The 17,632-nt window shown below is 50.7% G+C and overlaps 5 protein-coding genes across 5 annotated transcripts; 3 read left to right on the top strand and 2 right to left on the bottom strand.

The window, feature by feature from the left end:
• Positions 1 to 231: 231 nt before the first annotated feature.
• H257_17757 (hypothetical protein) lies at positions 232 to 1,033 on the top strand (the record flags this gene model as incomplete). Its single annotated transcript, XM_009846648.1, has 3 exons — positions 232 to 486; positions 728 to 958; positions 1,016 to 1,033. 3 exons carry the CDS (start codon positions 232 to 234, stop codon positions 1,031 to 1,033), a joined length of 504 nt encoding a protein of 167 aa, XP_009844950.1.
• Positions 1,034 to 1,145: 112 nt separating this feature from the next.
• On the top strand, positions 1,146 to 1,936 carry H257_17758 (hypothetical protein). The gene has a single exon (XM_009846649.1). The coding sequence runs from the start codon at positions 1,469 to 1,471 to the stop codon at positions 1,790 to 1,792; it is 324 nt and encodes a 107-aa protein (XP_009844951.1). The 5' UTR covers positions 1,146 to 1,468; the 3' UTR covers positions 1,793 to 1,936.
• A 1,170-nt stretch (positions 1,937 to 3,106) lies between these two features.
• Positions 3,107 to 5,153, bottom strand: H257_17759 (hypothetical protein). The gene has a single exon (XM_009846650.1). It carries the CDS (start codon positions 5,138 to 5,140, stop codon positions 3,185 to 3,187), a length of 1,956 nt encoding a protein of 651 aa, XP_009844952.1. The 5' UTR covers positions 5,141 to 5,153; the 3' UTR covers positions 3,107 to 3,184.
• Positions 5,154 to 14,707: 9,554 nt separating this feature from the next.
• On the bottom strand, positions 14,708 to 14,908 carry H257_17760 (hypothetical protein; the record flags this gene model as incomplete). Its single annotated transcript, XM_009846651.1, has 1 exon — positions 14,708 to 14,908. The coding sequence occupies one exon, from the start codon at positions 14,906 to 14,908 to the stop codon at positions 14,708 to 14,710; it is 201 nt and encodes a 66-aa protein (XP_009844953.1).
• Positions 14,909 to 16,670: 1,762 nt separating this feature from the next.
• H257_17761 (hypothetical protein) lies at positions 16,671 to 17,243 on the top strand (the record flags this gene model as incomplete). The annotated part of the gene is made up of 1 exon (XM_009846652.1): positions 16,671 to 17,243. The coding sequence occupies one exon, from the start codon at positions 16,671 to 16,673 to the stop codon at positions 17,241 to 17,243; it is 573 nt and encodes a 190-aa protein (XP_009844954.1).
• Between the last annotated feature and the right edge of the window lie 389 nt (positions 17,244 to 17,632).

The raw sequence follows: 17,632 nt of genomic DNA on the forward strand, positions 1-17,632 counted from the left end.
CAGGTCACCTATACTATGTCGACTCAGATGATACACATGTTCTATAGTTGCACTGGGCGTGAAAATGTGCCTTGAGATTGCAAGTACGTGAAGCCGAACAAGCCGGCCAAGGTCATTGCGCCCCTCTATCTGTCTGAGAATTCCTTCCAACTTCCTACCACACCATCACAAACCCATTCCAGGACGCTTTGACAGCCCAATACAATACCTTTCCTCATTATTCATTTTCCCATGAAGTACTCCCTCCTCAGTGTCATTGCCCTCTTCGCGGCATCAGCCACCGCCCAAACCAACAACGCCATCGCGGGCATCGACGATCGCGCTCGTTCGCTCCACGAGGTGTCTGAACCCGAAGGCGATGCCGACGTCAACGCCACCGCCAAGGTGACTCTACCCAGAGGCGATGCCGACATCCTCGCTTGCCAGCAACAAAACACCAACTACATCCCGTCTCTCAAGGCCGGACAGTACGTGTTGTGTCTGCCGGTCCTGAACTGGCAGTGACTCCTTTAGAACTCGATGCACCGGGTTCAAAGGTAAAAGAAGACTGACTATGTTAAAGGTCTTAGATCTACTGATTCACAACGCACATTTGCATCCCCTATCGAGCTCTCTTCGGTCGTGTTGACAGATCCTTGACCAATGGGAATGGAGTGCGCTTGCAAGAATACTACCTGTCTCTTGCTAAGATACTCCACACCCAACAGTACGTGCCTTGCTGGTCAAGACTGCCTTGGACAACTTGACAGCCATCCATGAACCGATCGGAGCTGCCGACCGTGTCTCACTGCTGCAAAAGTACCACACGCTCAGCTGGGACTGGAAGAACGTTCCCCTCGAGGAGTTCCTCGGTGCATTCCGCGACTTGATGCGCCGATTGGATCGTGCGGCACTGAACGAGTTGCCGTCGTTTCGGGTAAACAAGTTGCTAACGCTCATGCCAAAGGAAATGCGGATGGTAAGCCCACGTGCCCAAACTATACTGTATTAATATCTATTTCTCGTACACAAATAGTCGTCGCGACGACGATAACGGTAGCAATAAATATCAAGGCCGAGTATTAATACGATCGATACATCTTTGCACCACGCAATCATATAAAGTTATGACCATTGGACGTCCAATACGTATGTACTCGTGTTTTGGTCAACGTGGCATTTCCCAATCGATTCAAATACCAAGCATTAGTAGATAGCCCTTCCAAGCTAACAGAAAACTTGGACCATAGTTGTGCTGGTTTGTTTCAATTCGGCCGGCGCCACTGGGAACGGCAATGGGAACGCGGGTTGCTTTTTTACCACCATCCGAAGCACTGTGTCCATTCCCTCGAGACTTCGCCTCCTTCGGTCGTGGTCGATCCAGTCCAGTGACTGCCTCTGGAACCGCAGCCACACGTCTTCGCACAGAGCCTCGAGCAGCGCCGCTTGAAACTCGTCAAAGAAAGTCGTCGGCACTTCGTTCCCCACAATGTCCTCGTCGCGCCGCAGCCAGCTCTCCAGCCTTGCCACGTACGTGGGGCCCCACTTCACGGACGTCGGACACGCCAACGCACACTGCGGCACGAGACACGTGGTGAGCAACTTCTGGGCTGACACAAGGCGTTGCTTGAATTGCTCGACAAGTTGCCACGCACGCAGCTCTTCGGTGCGAAAGTCCCGCTGGCAGAACGTCATAAACGTTGGCAGGCCATGGTTCGACCGCAAGTACTGCTCGAGTTCCTTCATGCGGCTTGCTGCCTTGGATGTTGTCGTGACCACCGACGTCATGGCTTGGGAAGACGATGCCAGGTGACGCAAGGGTGCGGCGATGTTGAAGAAGAACACGTATTGCATCGCGAGTGTGTAAATCAGGTTGCGGACGTGGAACTCTCGTCCGAGGGGTACCGACAGAATCCATTCCAGTCCGCCGTGGAGGAGACTCACGAGGACGAAAAAGATCGACGTGCGGTACGTTCGTTGGTACGTCCTTCGCAGGCCAAGGTTGTCCATGTATGGGGGCATATGCTTGGACAGCCCGATGCCCACAACCGACCCGAGGATGGCCACCGCAGCCATGGATATCCACAGAATCTATCGTGTCGTGGTTAGAAGGTGAGTTCAGTCGAACGAGAGTCGAGGGTACGGAATTGTAGCTGCTTTGCTGCATCTCGACCGTCGTCAAGTCTGCTGAAATGACCACAGCGACAAGGCAAGGCAACGTCGACACAAACCCAATACATCCCACCGAAGGCAATTGCACCTTGGGGTAGAGAAGCCACCGGTAAAACGCCAGTTGATTGACATGGCGCGGCGTAAAATGCGAGTGATTCACCACCAAGTCGGTGATTTTGAACATGACAACCATAGCCGCCGCACTGAGCACGTACGAGGTGCTATACACACATTCCAGTTTGAAAGACGTCGAAACTTTTGTGAGGGGCGACGCACCAAGCGTAGATAGGAACGACGTAGCCACACATAATAAACAGCGGTGACGGCCATGTCGAGCCGAGAATGTGGATCAATGGAGTGGCCAAGCAGTAGACTGTGCAACACAAGCCTGTTGAGGCCATCAGGTAAGGCTGGCAGTTCTTGATGGGCGAATGGTGCATATGTGTTATGTACAGGTACAGCACTGGTGGCATGTACAGGTAACCGCACCAGAACACCCCCAAAGGCACGGAGGTCACCCACGGTGACGTCATGATCGTTTGTTGGAAATGAAATATTTGTTACTGACGGTTCCAAAGTACGAAAATAGCTCACAACAAGGGGGGACGAGGTGTTGTGAGCTTAGTTGTTGTGGGCTTCAGGGCAATACGCCAAGAAATCCAAGCGGTGTGCTAACATTATGTTACATTGAATCGCCATTTGGCCAATACTGTGAATATCCACCCGAAGCGAAAAGTAAAGAAAATTCCGAAATTGGGAATTATGGTTTTGTACTCCGAGGACATACCCGTGTCTTTGGGGGTGTTCTGGTGCGGTTACCACTGGTGATCTAACTGTGAAGTTAAAACTGTTGGATGCGGGTTAGTTCTGGGTTGGCTAGACGTCCTTTTGCAAGGAAGCCCACAAGTAAAGCGCCCAAGTAATTCTTGGACTTACAGTGTTGTTAACTGTAAATTGCATGTTGTTGTATTGAAGGTGAACGCAACGGTTGACAGGCATTAGCTGTAGATGCATATTAACACCTCGGGCACGTTCATTGGTTTCGACTAAACCCGAACCTATCGCAATCGCCTACATCAAACTTACAGGACGGTGAATGGCATTCCAAGTTGCAGTAGTTGTCGCCAGGCATGGTGGCAAAACAATACGGCGCGCAAAGCGGTTTGCAGTAGGTTGTTGGCGTAGCAGTGCAGAAGGGTGTTCCGTCGAGGATCACTCGTCTAGCTTCGAGCAACGACGCCATGTCCGATAAAGAGGTCGTGGAGGGGGGGATGGGGTTGCCGCTGAGGTCTACCACTGCCGAATGTTTGGCCAGCGCCCAAGGCACTTGTACCAATCGATTGCCGCCCAATAGAACCAGCCGCAACGCCGACGACGTAACCTTAGCACTATCATCAACCAACCACGGACTTGGCAAGGTGGCGATTCGATTGCTTTGTAAATTCAACTCTTCCAAATGTAGCAGCTCCAAAAGTGCCGCGGGGACGTCCTGCAAGCTTACGTTGACCAAGTGCAGTTGGCGCACATTTCTCCATGACTGCATCACACGCTCTGAAACCTCGTGCAGGTCACAGTGCTCAATGAAAATGGACACGAGGGACGGGGAAATGGGTCCACCGAGGGCTGACGGAACCGACTGCAATCGACTGCGTCGAACGATGACGTGGTTCACGCCTGGAGGCAACGGTTCGTCCCACGATGTCATGTTGGAATACAAGATCAAGAGCTTGCTCAGATCCTGGAACGGGGCCAGGGACGCAGCGGGAAGGCCGGACGAGAGGTCGCAGCGACTGATTTCCATGTACAAGGCGTTGGTTCCAACGATGGCAGGGTCGAGCAGCGGCAACGGGTCGACAATACCTTGCAGAACGCAATTCACTTCCACGTATGCGCAATGACAGGACAGGTCGAACAATGGGCGGCTGTAAGCGCGGCAATACTCTGGGCAGTGTGTGCGTCGGACCATCGACCGAGTGATGACAACAATGGACGCCATGCCCAACGTCATATTGACGACCAAGTTGACGCGTAGAAGGAGTCGCTTTTTTCGGCTGAGTTTGAGTTGATCCTGTAGAGAAGACCTGCTCGCATGGACCAACAAGTGAAGCGTTTGCTTGACCCGGGCAGTTCGGGTGCGGGTGACGGGGGCGACGGGGGGCTTCTTCTCGGTCACGGCAGTCAGCGCCAAGTGGATATGGTGCGAAGTGTTCATGACACGGCGAAGGGCAAGGTAGGTACCTACGTGAAGCCCCAAGATCGAGCAAAGGTGGACAAACGTCGACGGCAAGAGTTGCCGAGTCAAGACCAGCGTTTGGGTGGACCACAGATTGTCGTGTTCGAGGGCGGGATGCACAAGCACATAGTCCGACAGTTGAAACACCACAGCAGCAAATGGGTGGCCACAAGACAGCGTGAAGCTCAAAATGGAGTCGGCGACGTTCACCAGGGACGTTTTCGCCTGGGTGTTGCGGACAAATAGAATCAGGGGCGACAGCACAATGTACAGCACCACCACGATAGCGTACGAGACAACTTTGGCTGGCTCGACGATCGTGCGAAACATGGTGGTTGCTTGGGTACTTGCGCACGCAATCTCGATCAAGTTGAAAAGGATGATCGAGTGGTCGTACCAGTTGTCCAGGTCAAAGAAAGCGATTCTTGACTGGGGGGCTATGGCGTCAATGGAGGGCCCTACTTTTTGGCTCAAGGGGCGTTGCTTGCACTCGGAAACAACCACGGAATACACAGCGTAGAGATGAAGCGTAGCAGTGATAACGTATACCACCGACGTCACCAAAGGTTGGTACACTCGGACAGAAACAAGATCAGCATCCAGCGCAGTTTGAAGCAACGTTGCCCACATGACCAAGTACATAGCCACAATGATGTGCATGGTCAAGACCAGGACACGGAGGCACCGGGCGGCTTGCTTTGGAGGAGCGTTCAGTTGTGAAGGGCGCTGCTGCGGCGGGGGTGACGGCAGCAGCATGTGTTATGTGTCGATCTATCTTGAGAGTCACGGCATTTTGTCGGTTACAGGCAGTTACTCGCACGTTCCAGGCAGTTAGCACGTCGTCAAGGACGGAGCTGTTATTTGCCAAAGTCAGACGCGCTGTCAACGAGGTCGAGCAGGCTGACCATCAAGTTTCAAGGTATCGATAAAATGAGTGTGCCATTGAAACGATCGTACTTGCGAGCAGGGATTGTCATAAATATATTGTGAAAAAAATTATTTAAATATATTGCAATAAATATTTTATTATATTGTGCCTGAACAATAAAACTATTTATTGTAAGAGTAAAATATATTTCAATAGTTATTGTTTTCCCCAGAATTATTGCAGTTATTTTATTGAACCCCAAGTAATATTGCCATAGTTATTGGTTTCCAGAGAATTATTGCTGTTATTTTATTGGGCCCCAAGAAATATTGCAATAATATTGGTTTTCCGAATCCAATAACCCAGATTGGGCAATTTATGAGAACCCTACAATATGACTGGTCAATTCTTTGGCTGGCTCACATGTTCCATCTATTATCGCATTGGGGACTCAAAAGAGCTTGCAACATCACGCAACACAAATACCAAATGACTGGAACACGTCAGCAAGTCCTTCGACCCCAGCCCGCGCGTGAGTCTTGGACCACGAACGAAATCGTGGACGTTTTCTTCGCCCCCCCCGATCGTAGACCCCGTTTCCGGCGCAATGACATTCAAGTGCCGCTACTGTCCTCCGACTCCCAAGGGCACTGTTCCGGTCAAGAAATCTTCTGGGAAGAGCAACGTTCGCTCCCACGTGACGTACAATCACACTGCTACTTGGCAGAAGACTATGCCTCAGTCAACCTACGGCGGCCTCGACGCGCCCCTCATCCCATCAGCGTTCGTGAACACCAATAGTGAAGTCGTCTTCAAGACCCTGGATTGGATTATCAGCGACAATCTGCCTTTCATCTGGTTTGAAAAGAAGCGCACCCGTGAGTACGGCTCCTTCAAGGGACTATCGCACAATCAAGTCAAGCACTACATGCATCTGCTGCGCGCCTAAGTTGTTGGAGACATCATGAAGGAGCTACCGGACAAGTTCGGAGTGGTCCTCGATGGATGGACACACATGACTGAACACTTCATTGCTCTGTTTGCTGTTTACGTGAATGCGGGCGATCGCAAGGAGGTCCTGCTCTCGATGACGCCTCTAATCAAAGACACAAGCCTCGCCGATGTCCAAGGGGTCGATGACCTCCAACCGGGCCCTGAGACCGATGAAGTCGTGTCGCACACCGCGGAGAAGCACGTTCACTGGATTCGGATGCAACTGGCCAAGTTCAAGCGCTCTACCTCCTGCATCACCTTTATTGTCGCGGACAATTGCTCCTTCAACAAGAAGATGGCGACAGACATGAAGGTACCTCTGCTCGGATGTGCATCCCATCGGTTCAACTTGGCGGTCCAAGACCTCATGAAGGGTGAGTTTGCTGAACTGTTGGCGAAAGTCCAAAAGGTCATGTTGTCATGCAAAGCACTTAACAATGCGGCCGAGTTGAAGAAGGTGACGTCATTGAAGCCGAGGCTCCTTCAAGCCACACGTTGGTCGTCTGCGTTCGAGATGTTAAGACGCTTCCAGAAGCTCCTGCCTTCGCTCGAACGGATGCCCAAGCGCGCGAAAATGAAGATGCCGTCCAAGGCAATGCTGAAGCGGATGGAACGCTCCCTCCCAACCAAGTGGCAGAGCATGACGAAGTACTTGCAACGTCGCGACTGCTATGCCGCGAATGTCCGTGTCATCTTTGACAAAGTTCTCTCCGAATGGCCTTCGATGGAAAGTCGCCTTGCTTCGGAAGCGAGCATAGTCCACTCGAAGGAATTCGAACACGCCGTCGTAGCCTTGCAACAGCGGGTTGCCCTGACTGCTGCCGACAAAGGCGTGTTGGACAAATTTAAGGCACCCCCAACTCCGGCCCCAAGAGGCGAAAGGACGGCCGAGACGTTTGCAGAGGACCCGGTGACGGATGGAGACATCGACGACGGCATGGCGTCTGCATACGACCCAATCTTGAAGCAACTGCCGCCTACGTCAAACGGCGTTGAGCGCTTCTTCTCGGCTGCCAAGCAAGTCTTGGGCAGGCAGCGGAAGGCGATGAATCCGGCGAATCTCGAAGTCACCTTGTTCCTCAAGGTGAACGCCCGCTTCGGGGACATCAACAAGGTCTCGGTCCTTATTGCGGCGGACACATCTGGTGGTATTGGCGACGGAGCCCCAGAGCAAACCGAGGTTGGTGACGACGACGATGACGACGTGCAAGGAGTCATGGCCAGCGACGCAAGCGACAGCGACGAAGACATGGGCGAAGGACTGATTTCAGTGTTCGAGGATGGCGACAGCAGCGACGGAGACGAAGAGGATGACGACTGCGAATCAAGCGGCTAAAGACGGCGGCGTTAACAAGGACTGCAGGTGGACAGAGCATAAGCAAACATCAATCGGATTCGAACCGATACCTCTGACTAATGTCAGCGCTCAACCATAAAACTTTGATGTTGGGGGTGGAGGTGGATGGCCAAATGGATAATGAGCTTTGACATTTGTGTTTGCAAATTGAGAACAAATATTTCACACATGCGTAATCATAGCGTGACATGAGGATGAGATCATCAAAATGATTGAGTAAACGAATGATTGAGTAATCGAATACGCACCTATATGGACTAATGGGCTGTCCATACCCGCGCCTCATGACCAAAGTACCTTCTCGCTAGGACTCCAAAAATGAGGTCCCTGGGCTCTGGATCGATCTGTGAGCCGAGAAAACTCGATTTTAGTGTTTTGGCTCTCGATTCTCGAAACTCTGACTGGAAATTATTAATCAATTGTGTATCATTATACATACAAACATCAAGTACACTCCATATTTATTTTACCAAAATTTGTCCAATCAAAGTGCGTTATGAATGCGTAAGTAAGTTTCATTGGCTTGAATAGGAGTTTCCTGCATCTGGATCGTAGGTCGAAACCTGCACAAATCTATAACGTTCGCCTCGGACTGACGTGCAAAACAGCCGAAAATTCTGTTAACCAATTGAAAGGCAACATTTGGGCTCGTAAATTGTTTGCCAAAGTGTTTGCACAATTTTAACCAATGGTACTGTCAGAGTTAGTGTAGAATGAAATGATCAACCCCACCCCTCTAGCGTGGATACGCATAATTTTAAAGAGGTACTGCGGCCCATTTTGTGTGCAGCGAAAATATATCCACCGAGTCGAATCTTAGCAATACATGAACTCATGCCTTATGCATACAGAATATCAGTGCAAAAATGTGACTTTTAAATAGCTGAATATCTGTGCATCCTACAGATATTGCTGTAGGATGCACAGATATTCAGCTATTTTATTTCCAAAAATGGGTTACAGCCTCGAGATTGATTGCAGATACCGTCCTCGTATTATACAGGACATGATCACATGCCGCGAGGTCGACTCGGACAGGGATGAGGACGAGACAGAATGGCTATCTCCACAAGAAACGGCGAAGAAGGCAAAGAAAGCCGAAGCGAAGGTGTCCAAAAAGAAGCGCTTTCAAGTCAAGGCAAAAAAACTCTCTGGGAAGTAGACAACAAAATTTGAGTGCAAGTATTTATTGACCAATCAAAAAATATTGCAATATATATTGGCTAATCATTAGTTATTGCAATAGTTATTGCCCTTTGGAATATTATTGCAATAGTTATTGGCCAATCAAAATTTAGTGCAATAGTTATTGGCGAATCAATGGTTAGTGTAATAGATATTGGCCAAGCAAAATATATTGCAATAGTTATTTTTATTCTATCAGAAACCACAATAAATAAACAACAAATAACTCCACCGGAAAATATATTTTAATATATTTTTGACAATTGCTGATCTGGAGTCGTCCTGGGAACCGGCCCTATCGATCTACGAAGACGTTCCTGTGCTATTCCATCGCTGGGCTACGGCCCGGAGCAACGAAGACGGCGTGAACGAAATGATTGACGATCTCACGAGTGCATGTGTCCACCCGATGTAGGGGGGAAATGTTATCGGCCGAGCCTCTGTTTGACTCCCCCGCCTGAGAGTGGGTAGCCGAATGTTGGTTCGGAACAGGACGACATTTGAGGAGTGTAAAATATGACCTGGATCCGGAGGGGCATAGGTTCCGAGCTCATGATACAGTACACTGTACCAATGCATGACTTGTAGAGAGTAGTGAAGTGAAAGGAGGGAACTGACTGATTGACTGGATAATGAAGTTACTTTGGATTTGTCATCGAGGTCACCGATGTGAACACGGTAGCGTTGGGTTGTGAACACCGGCGCAAGACAACAGGTGCTGAATCAAATCGGCAGAGAGACTCGACCGAAAAATCAAATCATAGGATTATGAATTTCATGAACCAATCAAATTCAAATAGATCCATAGCGTTTGTCATTTTCAAAACGATAGTGCAATACAGAACTCACAGGACGCCTACTCGCCTGCACACCACTACAACACGCGAAGCTCCCCTCAGGCCACAGCCCCTAATCTGTACAAGTTGCGCGCGGAGATCTTCGTGAAGTAAACCGTGTGTGCTCGTGGCCACAACGGAGAACGTTTCAATCCGTATGTGTTCGATGGCGACCGATTCGCGCGCACATTTTCGCACACTGCTCAACCCACATGAGTCCAAGAGCATCATATGTTTCGGGGTTTCTACCTGTGTAAAGACATATTTTGCCTTGCTGTTGCGGTCGAGATGCCGACGCGTCTCAAACCGATCGATCCAATTTGAAATCGTTGATGCTGAATTGTTGAACACGTGGGCAACGTTCGACTTCGTCATTCCAATGTGGTAATACGCATAGAGCGCATGTCCGATGGTCTTCTTGGAGGCATGCTCCGACGCCACGTACACAAGAGGAAACATGTCCTTTATGAGCTGTGATTTGAAAATGTCGAATTGTATTTACAGTTGAATATACTATTGTTAACTAAATGCTATATTATTCCACCCGTCTGCTAATTGTTTGCGATTTCGAGAATCGGCATGAAGCGCCAAATTTGGACCTAAAACAATACTATTACTGTATTAATAATAGTACAGTACGTATTGTGGGTTCTACTCGAATTTTCCATGTTCGATTGGTTGAATCGAACAGAGGCGGATTCAGAACCGATCAAAACCTCTGTATTCGGATAAGTTATAGATATATAGAGATTCCGTTGAGCACGCGAAGGTGTAATTCGAAACTTGCCGATCGAAATGAACGCCGACGCAACCATCACCAATTACAGGCCACCATCACCGATATCGTTAGGTTTAAGGAAACTTCGCCAAAGCGCACTCCAATCGAGAGCAATCACTTGCGCGCATGTACCCCGAATGCAACCGTACTAGTACTTGATTGTTGTTGCCTCCCGTCCCGCGATGAGCAGACTGGAGGCCGAGGACTCCTTGGACTTGGTTAACTGTGAGCTTATGTACCACTAGACTTAAGTAACGTGTTCATGGAAACATGACACATAGTACATGTTTGCAAGAGAACCCAAGACTATAGACGAATAGGCAGTGGTAAACTGTGTCGGCGATCACGCTGTCGTGATTGTCAGTTCCTGCTGTTCATTCCCAGACTCAGGCAAATACTGTTTGATTGGCTGAATTAAGGTATTTTCGGCGAATCAAATGTTGAGGTCGATTTATTGCCACTTCACGTCAAAGGGTCAATCCACCCCAAAACGGCAAATTTCACCGGAATTCACATTAGCACGAAGGCCCACCCGCTCACGGTGCTCGAGTTATCCACCCCTCTCAACGCGCTGTCCAGTTTGCACCCATTTATTGGCGCCATGCTGCGTCTGGCTCTGGTGGTTTGATTTATTGGTTGCTTTCGAATCAGTGAAGTCCTCGGCCTACGATGGGACGACATTCAACTCTTTCAGACGGTAAAGGTCGCTACCTTTCAGTATGACTTCGATGGCACAAGAAAGCCCACATTGAAGAGGATAGCCAATTCTATCACTTGGTAGACGAAGCGTCGTTCCCCTGTCTTCGCGTTTGTGGATTTCACGAGGACTACTATTAATAGTAAAAATACAATTATCAATTTGTAATTCTTCACAGTCAATTAGCCACCAATTAACAGGAAGTCCCGTGTTCTGTCACCCCATATTTCAAAACAAAGTGCAAGAAAAAATGTATTACATTGTACCAATTTCTACGCCGAACTTCTTTGAGGATTCTGGCATACAAATTTGTGAAGCCCGTGTACGAGGCTTCGAATTGATCGAACGATTGGTTCTTGCTAAACGCCATCGCCAACATATGCCGTTCAGAGTACTTCTTCCTATCGAATTGTATCATATCCTTAGTGCAGTCCTTCAGCGCGCAAGTCAAGCCGTTCTCGGGGTCCGCCGCAAACCATTGTTGCCACGCTTCGCGAGCCGATCGAGCCGTAGGTATGGCCTTCTGGACAACAAAATGTCGATTGATAACTTCTTTGTTGCCTTGGTTGCAAGATGGCTGGTAGTCGCGTACTGGTGCACACTCTTGGCCAAGGTTTGAGCGAGCTCGTCCAATGTGCAAGGTAAACCGCCAACACCGACACTATACCATTGAACTGGCCCATGCATGCTACCTGTAAGTAGCAAGTTTCTTGGATCGATTTCGTTGCTGATGCTTTGATGTCCAAGTACTCATAGCACGTTTTAGCGTCGGCCCAAGGACACCAAGCCATCAACTCACAAAAATTGAAATGACCCTCTTTCGATTCGAACACCCGGTAAAACCAACCACCACGGCGTAAGCTGTGCAACGAAATCCCAATTGGTGGGTATGGCGTCATTTCGACGACCTCCCGTAACAAGTTGCGCAGCTTGGTCTGCTCGAGACTACGACACCAGTCGACTCGTAGTGCGCCACCTTGGAGCATCGCAAGTTTGGAAAGGCAAACGCGTGCTTGGTCAGACCGATGCGGTGGCCTATTGCCAAGGGGTGGTCGATGAGTTGTTCGGTGATCTCCTGATGCACGTACTGCTCGGATGGTTGGATGACTTGTTGAAGTATGCCCAGACCACGGACGAGATGTTGCCATGTTGCGTAAAGTGCTTGAGATCTGCCAAGCGTACGGACTGAAGTTGTACCCCGGGAAGTGTGTCTTTTACACCACCCGGACCGTATGGTGTGGGAAAGAGATTTCAGCGGACGGCGTGGCCCGGAACGGATCCAGGGCCGCCACAGACGGCAGCGGATCTCCAGCAGTTCATGTGCACCATGCACTGGATGAGGGGGAATACCACGCAGTATACGGAGCTGGTAGTCCCGTTGATGAAGCTGTTGGATATTGTGGCCAAGGCGGCCGTCTCCCGGAAGAAGACGGCCTTGACGCGTGTTGCGCTGAGTATTTCGACCGAATGAAAGAGGTGCTGAAACGTATGGTCCCGTTGTCCCACCCAGACCCGGACAAGATGGTATGTTTGTATACCGACGCGAGCGAGGGGGTCTGGGGGGCTGTTGCGGCACAAGTCCCGGTCCACGGCTGGACCTACCCGCGAGCGACCAGCGACATGAACCGTTGGCGTTCCTGAGCGGATCGTTCCGAGGAGCGAGCGGGCGATGGTCGATTGTGGAGAAGGAGGCATTTGGGGTTGTCGAAAGCGCCAGGAGTACCTCCTGATCCGTTCGGGAGGTTCCGATTGTTTACGGACCACCGGAACCTGGTGTACATGTTTAACCCCCTGGGGTCGAACTTGAGCATGGCCAAGTACCATGCCCACAAGCTCCAACCCTGGGGGCTGACGATGACGAAAATCCCGTACGTCGTGGAGTGTGTGGCCGGAGAGGAGAACCTGTGGGCGGATCTCCCGAGCCGTTGAGGAAGTCCTCCTCGACCGGACCGGAGCTTTTCCGGTGGAGTCCTGGAGTGCCGGATGTCCAGGCTGGCTCTGGTGTCCACGTTAAGGAACGATGAATTTGTGTAGCCGACGGTGAACGCGATCACGGATTTATCGGCTCGGTACACGCATTGATCGGTCTCGAGTCAATCGTCATCCTAAGATCTCCCGGATCTTCTTCGGGGCAATCCTCGGGGCCGAGTCCCAGCGCAATCTACTGTTGAGGTTCACCAGACCCGCTTCTTCCAGCTCCCGGACATGCTTTTCCAGGAACGCCATATGGGTTGGAGGGTAGGCCGCAGTCCCGACTTCACTGGTACAACCCTTTCCTTGAGGCGCACCTTCAACGGTTCCACTTTGACCGGCGGGTCTCTCCCGAATTTCAGCCGGAACACGTCCCGGAACTCCATCAACAAGCCCCGGAGCTGCTCGACACCTGCTGTTGGCATACCCGCGATAGCCGCCTCGGCCACCTTGGCTTCCAGGACCATACGCACCGGACCATCGTCATCAGGCGCATTTCCAAGTTCTGGCGTTGCACACGCCATCCCTTCGTCGTCGTCGATACCGTCTGACAACTCTCCCATCTGCGAGTACGGGTGCATCGCGTCATTGTTGCCCAGCTTCTGCATCACGGGCTGGCCCAGCGTCAGCTCAAGGGGTGCTACGGATCATCGACCCAGATCCGGAGCCCTCGCAACATCAGCCACCTAGTTGTCCGCCTAGTATGGCCGGAGATCCATCGAATCCATGACCGTAATCTCCGGGGATGCTCCCGCAGCCAACAGCGCAGAAACCAGGCCTCCGGAAGCAACCGACAAATCATCTCCTGAGTCTAGGAGTTATGCCTGCACGGTTAGGACACCGTCCACAATAGCCGGGAGCTCAGTCCGTTTCGCGTCCGGGGCATCCGTCTTCACCGTCGCCAGGCGGCCACCAGGTGCTCCCGGGGCTCCTTTCTTGCCGCTCCGACCACGTCCGAACGTACTTTCGTGTGCTCTTAGCAGTTGCTTGACCTCTTCGGGGGTGATCCCGGGACATTCCCGGACCCGATGCCTGGTCGACTTACACTTCAGACAACCGTTGTTCGGTGCACCGATAGCCGGTGCGTTCGGAACAGGTGTCAGGGGCTTCGTGTCTCCCCTCGGGACCCTGGGTCCTCCCAGGACCTTCAACCCGAGCGGCTTCAGTAGGTCTGGGCTTGCAGGTGGCTTCGACTCTTCTTCGTAACCCTCAAAACGCTCGTGACTGATCGCATATTCCCACAACCAGCGCACGAAACGGTACACATCCTTCTTCAAAGGCTTGTTTCGCGTCAACGCCATCTTCTCGGTAACAGCATGGTGTAGTGACGCAGGCTTGACGGCGTCCGTGATGATCGTCACGATCGCCTGGCTCGCTTCCCGGATCACCCACTCCTGTCGGTCGCGACGGATTGCTGCAGCCAAACCATCCAGCATACGTCCGATCCGGGAATCCGCGTCCGGGACCGACATATCAAAAGCAACAGAATCTTTAATCCACTACTTCTGAGTGTCCAGGGCCCGGGATCGACGTCGTAACTTTGCTTGAACCAAGCAATCTAGAAATCCATTCGCCCTGGCACACGTCATCGGGATCCTTTCCCATATCCCATTCGGCAATACGTTGCTTCGTCGCAGGTTAGATACACGCCCTTACCGGCATGATGAACGGTCGGACCCCGTTGGCAGTCAGGGTATTCGTCTGGCTGATATTCAGGTTGTACGCGGCCATAAAAACGTGTCGTTCTTCCTTGGTGGATCCTATGAGCATCGGGTTCTTCAGGAGGGCCGGAGCGTTGTGCAGGTGCATGTCGTTCTGTCCCATATCCAGATCTTCCATGTCCAGCGCAGGTCTGGGAGCCGTCCCAGGATGTACCGCCAAACTCGGGAGCCGCAAACGTCGCCGGTCTCCCGTATCAACCGCCACCGTTTGTCGCCTTCTTTGTGGTGACCGGAACAGCCGTGGCGCAGTTGCACTTGTCCGGGGCCTTCCATGGTCTTGAAAACGGTCTACACTCAGTGCACGGGCCGCAGGACTCGTCGAGCGATCCGATAGAGTTCACGTGGTCGCTACGGGGTAGCTCCATGTCCAAGGCATGCTTATTTCCTGTTCCAGGAAACTCCATGCGTTCAGTCGCTAGCGCGTCTGTAAGACAGCCAAAGAATTCTTTTGCTGTTTTGCGCCCGTGTTCACAACCGACGGCTACCGTGTTCACAACGGTGACCTCGATGACAAATCCGAAAGTAACTTCAATATCCAGTCAATCAGTCAGTTCCCTCCTTTCACTTCACTACTCTCTACAAGTCATGCATCGGTACAGTGTACCATCAGCTCGGAACATATGCCCATTTTCAAGTTTGCAGTACAGCACTGAAGATTGAGTTTGTCCTAAATTCTACTGGTATCACCACCAGCTTGATGAAGCTGAGTCAAATCGGAGGCACAACCTTTAATTCACACTGGTAGTGGGATAAATCGACGAACTAGCTATGTGTGCGGTCAACCTTCGTCCCAATTATGTTTATCCCTATTGACTAAGGATAAAATGGAAAAAGTACAGCCACCTGTGGGAATTGAACCTACTACCTAATGAATGAAAGCACCGAATTTTACCGTCAGGCTGCGCTGACATCTTTATACTGTAGCGTATACCCATAGCTTCAAGATATTATTCCTATGATACCCTGATTTGGAAAGGTCGCCCAAACATGGCAGCCAACCTTGCCAACTTCCAACGAGGCAGCAAGATATGCTCTGTGTGTTGCTGCGTGATACAGTAGTGCACACAGCTTGGCGTGGACATTGCTGTCTCTTGGCTGTGTCGAAAGAATGAATACATGCTAGGGTCTCCGGCGATTCACCAGCGTGTTGTAGGAGGCTGATCACTTGCAGAGATGTGTGAGCGTCCAAGCCGTTAACGCTAGTGGTGGCTCGTTGTGGCAGCATTATGTGCTCATTTTGAGTAGCGAGCACATAAAATAAGTAGGATCACAGCATACAAAAAGGTGGTTCATCAACTAGTCTCAACAAAACCTCGCCTTTGAGGTCCACCATACATAGCTGCCTTAATTTTCAAGCAGTCCCGCTACTATGCACTCCACCAAGTATACAATGTACTAATTAGATTTTCGTCCGTACGTTGTTCTATTTCTTGCCTTCGCAAGATGTGCGTATTAGAGACCTTTAGCAAACCCGGAATTTGAAATTCCTAAAATAAACCTTCGGGTTACTCACACCTTCGAACTTCGCTTACGTCAAATTCCGCTGGGAATTTGGCTGAAATATACTATGTTGCACGAAATACAGAGAACTGAGTAGGAACTGACGCAGCTTGGCACCGGCAATATTTATTTAAATATGAAAGTATTTTGGCCAATCACATACAAATAATTTTGTACTGTATGATTGGACAATTCAATTTCTTATAATTGAATCTGATTGGATAATTCAAATCTGCAGGTGACATGCATGAAAGCACGCCATTTCTCGAATGACCAGGCCAAAATGTTTAGCTCGGCGCCATCAGCGCCGATACAAAATGCGTAAAATCTGAGTGTTGCTTCGCATGAATGCTCTCCTTGGACCTTGCTCCAGCGACAGGATGCTCGCACGAACCTACAACATTCCTGAGGCTACGTTGCGTCGTTGGAAAGCGCGTGCGTCTGACTTTGTGGAGTCCTCCGACCATAGATCCCGAGCGACTCTAATGGGTCGCGGACAATCAGAAAACATCGACTTCTCGCAACAGCTGGTCGAATTCATGGAGTCGGTGCGCGAAGGCGAGTACTTCCTCACGACAGCCCACTTAGTGACGTGGATCAAGTCCCACCAGCCCGAATGGCTCTCGGAATACATGGCAGCCAAGCCAAACGAAGTTTGTGAGTACAAGTGCTTGATTGAGTGGTGCCTGAGCTTTGCCAATCGACATGGCTACAAACATCGCGTGCCCTGTCCAGCGAAAGCGTCAAAAGGAGAACTGTTGGCCACACAAGACGAATTTGATACGGCGTTTCAAGAGAAGTTTGAGCATCTGCCGCGGCGTGCATGGATCAATGTTGACAAGACTCCTGTCTACTACGACATGCCGCCTGGTCGAACGCTTGCGAAAGTGGGAGAGTCGTCCCGGGTACTGGAGACGCAGAAGCATTCCGATCGTGTGACTGCCGTCCTATAAATTCGCGGAAATGGTACCGTTCTGTTATGACCTGTACTTATGCTTTGTATAGGAGAGAAGCTTCCACTACTGATCATTGTCAAGGGTACACCTGGAGGTGATATCAAGCGCTTCGAAGTGCCAACCAATCCACCTGAACCTGAAACTGGCCAAACGTCCTGGTGAATTCGTAGGAACCCGATGTTACCAGGGCCACTTGACTGGGGCTCGAAGGAGTTTCTGTTCCGGTTCTTGCTTTAAACTACTGCATTAGCAACGACACTCGCACACACCCATATATTAGTGGGCAAAAAGCCGAGCAGTTTTGGGCCCGCAATGAGGCGAACTATTGCACCTATTGCGAGCCGGACTGCCCTCGCACAGCACGATCCTTAGCTACCCGGTGGAGC

This window comes from Aphanomyces astaci (genome assembly GCF_000520075.1).
Source record: "Aphanomyces astaci strain APO3 unplaced genomic scaffold supercont1.118, whole genome shotgun sequence".
Taxonomy (NCBI): domain Eukaryota; phylum Oomycota; class Saprolegniomycetes; order Saprolegniales; family Verrucalvaceae; genus Aphanomyces; species Aphanomyces astaci.

Coding starts and splice junctions, on each gene's coding strand:
- H257_17759 (XM_009846650.1), bottom strand. CDS start 5,140: ATGCTGCTGCCGTCACCCCCGCCGCAGCAGCGCCCTTCACAACTGAAC.
- H257_17758 (XM_009846649.1), top strand. CDS start 1,469: ATGTCCTCGTCGCGCCGCAGCCAGCTCTCCAGCCTTGCCACGTACGTG.